The sequence below is a fragment of the Trichoderma evansii genome, assembly GCF_050947405.1.
Source record: "Trichoderma evansii strain SZMC 28006 chromosome Unknown GGI43scaffold_66, whole genome shotgun sequence".
Taxonomy (NCBI): domain Eukaryota; kingdom Fungi; phylum Ascomycota; class Sordariomycetes; order Hypocreales; family Hypocreaceae; genus Trichoderma; species Trichoderma evansii.
Window position 1 is genome coordinate 12699 of NW_028145140.1, and position 9608 is coordinate 22306.

The following is a 9608-nucleotide window of genomic DNA, read 5'->3' on the forward strand; positions in this document are numbered from 1 at the left end:
GATGGCGTCGACAAGGTGAGAGTTTCGGTTGTGACATAGTGAGGACGCCTTTTTGCTTGACGTCGGCCTATTTTTAATATGTTATTTATCTGAAGTGTATGTATGTGTTGCTGTGAAGGCGTCTCATTTATCTCTGCGGTATGGAAAACTAGGAAGCTGACTCTTCTTGACATTCAGGCTTTAGAAGATCACAAGTGATAGTGGGTTTGAGCTAAGGTGCGGGGCGGGGTCGCTTCCTTGGACTAAAATAGGCTCAGCCTTAAGCGGGGCTGTTAACCTAGTTACTAAGTAGTTAAATACGGAGGATACCAGCCATAAATAGATATGCCACAAAGAGGTCCCTTGTAAGTGGGTGGGGCCCCAGGAATCACCAACTTTTGACCGATTTGGGCGGGGCATTGGTGCAGTAGGATGGGCGATTTGAATAGGAACACTCACCCGATGATTAACTTACCAAAATGCGCTACGTATGCATGCTGTTACGGCTTGCTCAGTCTGGGTTAAATTTAGTTGCTGCCAGGCAGGGATACAGAATCCGGCCAGTCTGTGTCCTACCCTATACATATTCATTCTTGACCATTATCATCAATAAAGATCCACTCAAATGGACCACAATGATTCTTTATACAGATTATGTTTCAGAACGCCTTTCTCTACCGATCGATATAGGTTTATCCCGTGCACCGCCATGACAGAGTTAGGATACACGAAAACGTCTTTTACCGCTCGTTTTGTGATATGCGTATAACCCCGACCTCCCACATATCAGCATTTAAGCCGTTCAGTCCGATATCTGTTCATCCTACCGGTTCGCTCCGACGAAATGCATGAACTCGTTTCGCGTCTTACTCTTGCGCTCGAAGCAACCCAGCATGCAGCTTGTCAGGGTTTTCGTATTAGTTTTCTCAACGCCACGCATTACCATGCACAGGTGGCTAGACTCCATAATGACGGCAACGCCTTGAGGCTTCAAGATATCCATAACGGCATGAGCAACCTGCTTGGTAAGGCGCTCCTGGATCTGTAAGCGACGAGAGAATATCTCGGCGATTCGAGGAAGCTTCGAGAGGCCGATAACAGTATTGGAGGGGATGTAACCAATGTGCATCTAGAGGAGACAATTAGCCGGCATACCCCAGAGTTGAGTGTATAGGACACATCGGGAGAAGAAAGAGCTTTCCTTTCCTGTAAATGGCACAAGGTGGTGCTCGCAAAGGCTAAATATGTCAACATCTTTGACAATGACCATCTCGTTATGGCCCTCATGGAATAGCGCGTTATTCACAATATCTTCCACATTGATATGGTAGCCCTTTGTCAGGAACAGCAACGCCTTGGCATAACGTAAAGGCGTATCCAGCAGGCCGTTACGACTGGGATCCTCGCCGATGCACTCTAACAAAGTTCGTACAGCACCTTGCATCTTTTTTAGGCGTAAAGCGGCCTGTTCCTGATTCTCTCCTCGGCGGGTTCTAGTTTCGATCGCTGGAAAGTTCAAATGTGAGTCTCGATATAAAGAAATTCGTACCGAGCCGCGAGAGTACTCGGTGAAAGAGCAAGATTATAGTAACCTACAAAGACCATCAGAACCGGACACTGGGCCGGACGATTTCGTTGCTATGCCATCCTCGGAGACAAGAACCTTGTCAATGGATGAGTCGTCTCGGGTATCACTGGCGGCATTTCGCAGCGACTTCTTGTATAGATCGGGAGTACTCAAGAGTGTACTATCAACAGGAACCCCGAGGATGTTGAGCTTGTGTTTCTTCCGTCTTCTGCGCCCATCTTGTGTTAAATCATGGCTGGTCGGGGAAGAGACAGCAGCAGTGTTATGGCCCCGTTTCTTAGAGAGGACGCTACTGTTTTTGGGATTAGCCATGTGAACTGCTACAGACCGAGAGGAACAGAGGCAAGAAATAAGATATTTAAGGAAAGAAATTCTGTCGCAATTGGACCTGAAAGTTCGAGCGACCTGAAAAGGTTCGGGAACAAAGAGCAAAGGAATTTGATCCCGCAAAATTGTTGCTTCTCAACTAAGCAACAATGCGGATAAATGAACTGGGCGATAGATATAACCGATACATGTACTATTGTTTATGCATTATAGACAAATTACAGTTATCCAAGCCGATAGAACGGCCAGGCTTTGGCTCGGTTAACCCCTCTTTGAAATGGTCCTTTTGTTGTATTTCTGCGGGAGGCCGGCCACTAATTGCCGTGCATGGCACCACAAAACTCCCATAAGCGTTGTCCACTTGGAGTAAGGTGCTGCATGTTTATGGGTTACAGATATAGCTTGGTACGTGATTGTGATGCTTTCATCTAGCTAGACGCAATGAATTGTGGAATGTTGAATGCTTTAGAGCTAATGTTCTTTGCGGCACCGGGTTTAGGCTTGAATGTTTGCAGCTTTCACTATCATATGGTCACTTGATTCGTAAAGATTTGACTTTAGTTACCACATGCTCTTGGGGCTTGACGGCGGCTAAGGGTTCCCTTTGCATTGAGTGCTTTGTTCCCCTTTAGGTGGAAATGGATTTCAATTTCGTATTACATACAACCTATCGACGTACAACCTATCGATATGGTGCATGATACATGCATACATGTATTGCACTTTTGTCTTGCAACGTGAATATCGCCCCCATCTTTTTCAATACAATCACATCATAGGCCATGCGGGAGGCCAGCCAAAACAGGTTTATCCTCAGAAGGGGAACTCGTGAATTCTTTAGCACACCTGCGGTAAACGTGGTCTTCATTGATAGGGTAAGCTGAAAACCCCTTTGCATAATGAAGTAGCTGACGTGGCCATGCATTAATATCGTCAAGATCACATAACGCGCGCGCGTACATTAAAGTTCCACCCACTATCTGATGAGGACTTGATCATCTCAATAACTTCCGGGAGCGAATATTTCACTAATAAGAGAAAGCATAAGTATGAGAATAAAGTGCTTTAACTGGTTATTCAAAGGTCGAGATATTATCCTCGATAAATCTAAGATTCCAACGCTTCTAATTCACCTAACATCGGGGCGGATAAGAAGCGGCAACAGCTCCATAGGCACGCAATTCAGCTTAATCCAATCATCCTCATACATACGCAAGCATACTCTATTATCTCTACCAGTACGAAAGCGTGTTCCTATCAAGCTGTTATGGCCACTCTCGATACCCTGAAGCAAATCCTTAGGCAGACGGCGAGGGCGACAGCATCGTGCGCAACGCAGGCGTTGTCCCAGCCGCAGTACAGCGCCGGTTTCGACGTCTTGGTGCAGGGCTCGGGATGGATGACATACCAGGACTTCATTGTCCCTCAACTCTCTTCGCTTCTAGACCGTTTATTCAACTCGCGTGTTCGTATCTCGGTGCTAGAAATCGGACCCGGCCCAAAGAGCGTCCTTGGATGCTTGCCCTATCACGTCAGGCGCAAGATCACGAGATATGCTGCATTCGAGCCTAATGACTTGTTTGCCGTGAGACTAGATGAATGGTTTCACCCCAACTCAGGAACAGAGCGTCCCCTGCCATGTCTGGAAGGCCGCCCCGATATTCATCGGATTCCATTCGCACCAGACAACGACAACAAAAACTCAAGGAGCGGTACCAGCATCGGGACAAGTGATGATGAGAAGTTTGATGTCGTCTTATTTTGCCATAGCATGTACGGCATGAAGCCTAAACGCAGATTTATCGAACACGCATTGACATTACTTGACGAAGACCCAGAAGGCGGAATAGTGGTGGTATTCCATCGTGATGGCGACCTGAACTTTGACGGCTTAGTGTGTCATCACACGGCTTCTTTCCCTGCCGGGATCGTTCGGATAGCAACCGACAACGAGACATTGGACAGATTTACTTCTTTCATCGCGGGCTTTACCCTCCAAGATGTGAAAATGGACGAAGCTATCCGAGGCGAATGGCGTAAGCTGTGCCACGTACTGGGTCGTCGTGAAGAAGCATACCCCGACCGTCTCTTGTTTAGTTCACCCAACATCATGGCAACTTTTACTAAACATGCAACCGCATTACCCGACTTAACGGCGCACGTGCCCTTGATGACTAAAAGCAGGAGGATCAAAAACCAGGAGGCCCGCCTCCACCGTCCCGCATCGATCGTAAGGCCAACAGAAATCGAGCACATCCAGCAGTGCGTGAAATGGGCCCTTAGACATAATGTTGGCCTAACCGTCATTGGTGGGAGCCATAGCGGCCAGTGTCTTTGGCCTAACGTCGTTTCCATCGACATGAGTGCTTTTGATCAAGTACACATGGTCACAGCTGAGACGGGGGTAGGAGAACTGAATTTCGATTCTACTTCCTTGGTTGTCGCGGAGGCTGGTTGTAATACCGGAGACATTGTCCGCAAGACCATGGTGGCAGGCGTGACAGTACCTCTGGGAGCCCGCCCAAGTGTAGGCTCAGGGTTATGGCTGCAAGGCGGCATTGGACACCTGGCCAGACTGCATGGGCTCGCGTGCGACGCCATTGTGGGTGCCGTGATGGTCAGCGTTGCCTCTGGTCAGGTTCTGTACGTCGGTCGCGTACCAAGTAAATATCGACCAGCCGGTGCCGTGCAGTCAGAAATTGAGACCGATCTATTATGGGCTCTGAAAGGCGCGGGGACTAATTTTGGCATCGTTGTCAGCGTTGTCTTTAAAACTCATGCAGCCCGGACGTATTTGGTTCGAAACTGGAGTATCCTGTTGAAAGACGATCATGACACACGGCTTAAGCTTCGGGACTTCTATCAATGTGCCAGAACTCTCCCTCAAGACAGTTCCGCGGATGCATATTTATTTTCAGATAACTCACAGATGCACCTTGGCGTGACAGTGATCGAATCTACTACGACTAAACTTCCTTCAGAACCAACTAGACTTACAAGTACGCTGTTAGGGCCGGAAGATAGCTTCAAGACCGTTGACGGCGTCGGCCTATTCGAAACTGAGATGTACATATCCGGGATGCACGGCGGACACGGTAGGGGTAAAACTTCCTCATTCAAGCGGTGTTTATTCTTAAAACACATCGGGGCCACGAACATCGTAAACGCCTTAGCAGCAGCCATAGAGACTCGACCTTCTCCGCTCTGTTATCTTCATCTGCTACAAGGAGGTGGAGCTGTCGGGGATGTGGCGGATGATGCCACGGCTTTCGGCTGTCGCGACTGGGACTTTGCCTGCGTGATAACCGCTGTCTGGTCTCGTGACCAGAGCGGAACTGAGGTTACTCAGGCTGCCATACAATGGGTGTATGGCGTCGCCAAAAGCTTGTTGCCCTTGAGCAGCGGAGCTTATGGTGCCGACCTTGGGCCAGACCCTAGAGACACCGCGCTGGCAGCTAAGGCTTTCGGGCCAAACGGACCGCGCCTGACCCGACTAAAACATAGCTTGGACTTACACAACGTGCTGGCTTACGCCTGTCCGCTCTCGAAACTGCCGAAGAAACAGAAGCTCATTATCCTTGTTACAGGAGAAAGCGGCGTCGGCAAGGACTACTGCGCCGACGTTTGGGTTCCTATGCTCGCTAGATCTGCCGACCAACCCCGCGAGGTACACAAGGCTAGTATCAGCGATGCTATCAAGCGAGAATATGCAGCGGCCACCGGCGCTGACTTGGATGGTCTGTTAGGGGATCGGGCTTACAAGGAACAACACCGGCCGGCATTGACGGCATTTTTCAAAGAACAGATGCGACAACAATCTTGGCTTTTAGAAAAGCAATTTCTAAATGTGGTGTCCGGAGCCGCAGATGCGGATGTGCTGGTGATCACTGGGATGAGAGATGAGGCGCCTACTGCGACTTTGTCGCATCTAGTTCCGAATAGCAGATTACTCGACATTCGGGTCACAGCTAGCGAAAAGACGCGGCAGACTCGCCGGAAATGCCAAGCCGGCGACGATGATCGACACGATAGTCATGATTGCGAGGATGACAATAGTAGCGACAATGGCAGCAATTGTAAGTCGAACTCGACGACACTGGACTACTGCCCCAGCCTCGTCTTTGATAATGGAGCAACAGGAGATGAGGGGGTAAGGGGGTTTGCCGATACGTACCTGCTTCCCTTCCTCCATGGGGACCTGGAGCGACTGGCTAGTATGGTGCTCCCTGTGCCCGACTTCCCACGCCCAGGCATCGAGTTCCGCCATGTGCTCAACATCGCCCAACAGCAAGGCGGGTTGGCTTTGTGCACTTCTTTGCTACAAAATCACTTCATAAATGACTGGGATAAAATCGGTATGGTGGCCTGTTGCGAAGCGGGAGGCTTCGTGTATGCATCAGCATTGGCCCAGCAAGTTGGCGTTCCCTTGGCGCTAATCCGCGAAGCCGGCAAGCTTCCCCCACCCACAATTTCCGTCAACAAGCCTTCATCACACATTTCATCTTCGGAACCTAACAATTTACAAGGGAAGAAGATTGGGATGAGCCTGGATTTGATTCCAAGGGGCGCATCAGTGGTGGTGGTAGACGACGTACTTGCCACAGGAAGGACGCTTTATGCAATACTTCATCTATTAGCTAAAGCAGGCATCAGTAGTGAGGATATTAGCATCATTGTTATAGCCGAATTTCCGGTTCACCGTGGTCGGGAGCTGTTGTATCGTCATGGCTTTGGTGGGATCAGAATTCAAAGCCTTTTGGTATTTGGCGGGGCCTAAATTAACAAGAGTAACTGGGAGACTTGAGAGTGCAGCATTTCTTATCACATGTTTCTGCCACCAATTCTGCATCCGTAGCGTTACTTTGTAAGCTTTGTGATGACGGGCGTGTCTACCTATTGAAGAAGCTGCTGGATTTGTTGGTCATATTCGCTTCCTATACTTCCATTTTGAACAGGTTTGAGTTCTTGTTACGACGTGGTCCCTTGTAACAGACCGATCCCTTGTAAATAGCTGGTTCCATCAGAGTAATTGCTACAATTGCGATTATTGGCCTAAGCGTTTGCCCTGTTGACGCTACGGTATGTCGGATCTTAACACTGAGCTATATACTGGATTGTAGAATTAGTTTTTTGTTTTTCGTTTTTAGTTTCGTTACTAAAGATTAATGTAGTTTTTAGTTACTCAAAATAAATTTCGTTTCGTTTTTCGTTACTAAATTCGTTTTTTGTATAGTATATATAGGAATTTTATAAGTTATGTAAAAATTAAAAGCTTAAATAAGGCAAATATAATATATAATTTATATTATATAATTTATATTATTATTATTTTTAAATTATATTTATAATATTCTTATTTTTTTATTACTTATTTTAATTTTTTCGTTTTTAGTAACTAATTTACTAATAAAAACGAATGCTATATATATTTAAAATGAAAAATGAAAAACGAAATTCGTTTCGTTACTAATTCCTAATGACGAAATTAGTTTCGTTATTAAGAAATTCGTTTTTAGTAACGAAATTAGCAACGAAGTTACAACCCTGGCTATAAAGCAGCAATTCTGCATCTCATCAGTTAAGGGCTCTCTATCTATTACCAGATCCGTAAATAGTATGATACACACATCATATCAATCTTATAGCCCTCGTTTCTTTTCCGCTCAAGTCGACGATCTTACAGTACTTTATATAATTCTGCTTATCTAATGTCCGATGAATACGGTTTGCAATTCTGGCTGTCGCGAAAGCCATTTGAACAAGCCAGAAACGTTAATCAAGTGGTAGCCTTGGAGGGAGAATCTTCATCATCATCTACTACATTTCAAACTCGACAACAGCCCGACAGAGCAGAAAATGCAGAGCGAGAAGCAGGCGCCAGCATGATGAAGGGCTTATTACAGGAGAGGCAATCATCGAGCTGGTTAAAGGTGCTCTTTGTGTTCAGCAAGGTTATGCCTTCAAGTGTATGTTCTAGGACCTTCAGAAACATCGATTTTTAATACTGCTGTCTAACCTATCTCTAGAGGTATTGCCAGACGGACAAAACTTAGCGTATCAACTAAAGGAAAAGCTTCAAAAAGATAATAATTGCAATCATACAAGTCAGGTTATGATAACGATATATTCTAATAAGGGTTAATTATGCAACTTGAGAATTTCCTTTTCTCAGTTTTTCATCTAGCATGGAAAATGTCATCCGCAAGATCACGCCATTCACCGTCTTCAGAAGACGGGTTAGATAATCTGTGAAATCCTGCTTGCCTCTCTGCTAACAATGCACTTGGTATATTTTGTAACCCAGTGGGTATCCGGCTGTGTGTAGTGCTTGACCTCGCCTTATCTGACCTGTAGTAATATTTAGTCGCTAAAGCGCCAGATGATATGTAACCGGCTAAGCTGACATAGTTTGCACCCAATATTACTAATAGGCTAGGCGCGTTGTAAAGCTGTGGTCTAGTACATAAGAATCTAAACCCCGATAATATACTCTTATACTTAAAAAATAAGATAATAACTGCTGCTATTATAAACCTAGGCACCTGTAGCACTGTGTTTTAAATTATATATATCATTAACAGGTCTTAGGAGTACTGTATACTGGAATATTATTAAAGCAGTTCTTTTACCAGCTTTGTTAATAAACTTGCCTGCGATATATATAAATACATATTGATTTTGTAGTTTATGATAACTTGTTATTAAGAGATACCTTTTCCTAGTAGTAAGTAATATATAATATAGTATAATAACGGCTGCGCGGCTAATTACCTTTTAGAAAAGGCTTTTGTTAATAGCTTTATTTTTGTATTTTAAGAAGCTATTTATATGTATCTGCGGCCTGATCCTAGTATAAGGCTATTATTACAACCCGACTCTTATAGTCGCAATAACAGGCCTACAGGGTAGGACGCACTAGATTAACTATAAACTGCCTAATTAATTAAAATATTATAATTATCCCTGTAACAGGAAAGGTAAGAAAGCTAACTTTCCTAAATAATTTAAAAATAAGAAAAATAAAAAAAGCTAGTTTTTTATTATAATTTAAAATACTTAATTAAATATATAAGTTTACTTTTTTATACTTATTTAAATAATTTAAATAACTAATTATTAATATAAAATTAAAATTAAAATATTATTTATTAAATTTTATTTACTAGTAATTTTATAAAATATTATTTTTACTTATAAATTTTTTAATTTATTTACTAATATAAATTATAAAATTAAATTTATTTTTTAAAAAACTTTTAAATTATTAATTTATTTTAAAAGTTTAATAATTAAATTATTATATATTAATAACTTTTATTTAAATAATTATTAAATTTATAAGTATTATTAAAATAAATTAAAAAATAATATTAATAAAAATAAATATTTATATTATTTTAAAATAATTAAAATAATAATTAAATAAAATAAACTTTTAATATTTAATAAATTAATTAAAAGCTTTAAAATAATTAATTAATTAATAAGTAATTTAATATATTATAATAACCTGGTTACTAGATTTTTAAATAAAATTAATAATATAAAAAATTTTTTAAAAATAAACTTAAGGTTTAGGTTTATATTAATAAAGTAATTAAAAAATTTATAAGTAATAGTAATAAGTAATAATAATTAATTACTATTAAAATTAATAAAATTTAATAAATTATATTTTAATTATATTATAATTAATATATTAATAATTAATTAT

At 42.5% G+C, this 9608-nt stretch overlaps 2 protein-coding genes across 2 annotated transcripts; one reads left to right on the plus strand and one right to left on the minus strand.

Annotated features, from left to right (window-relative positions):
- Positions 1 to 401: 401 nt before the first annotated feature.
- GGI43DRAFT_419548 (GTP cyclohydrolase I) lies at positions 402 to 2137 on the minus strand. Its single transcript, XM_083207697.1, has 3 exons — positions 1576 to 2137; positions 1183 to 1485; positions 402 to 1110 (listed from the first exon to the last, which is right to left on the minus strand). The coding sequence occupies exons 1-3, from the start codon at positions 1877 to 1879 to the stop codon at positions 803 to 805; spliced, it is 915 nt and encodes a 304-aa protein (XP_083054930.1). The 5' UTR covers positions 1880 to 2137; the 3' UTR covers positions 402 to 802.
- A 512-nt stretch (positions 2138 to 2649) lies between these two features.
- GGI43DRAFT_419549 (uncharacterized protein) lies at positions 2650 to 7024 on the plus strand. The gene has a single exon (XM_083207698.1). It carries the CDS (start codon positions 3162 to 3164, stop codon positions 6669 to 6671), a length of 3510 nt encoding a protein of 1169 aa, XP_083054931.1. The 5' UTR covers positions 2650 to 3161; the 3' UTR covers positions 6672 to 7024.
- Positions 7025 to 9608: the final 2584 nt, after the last annotated feature.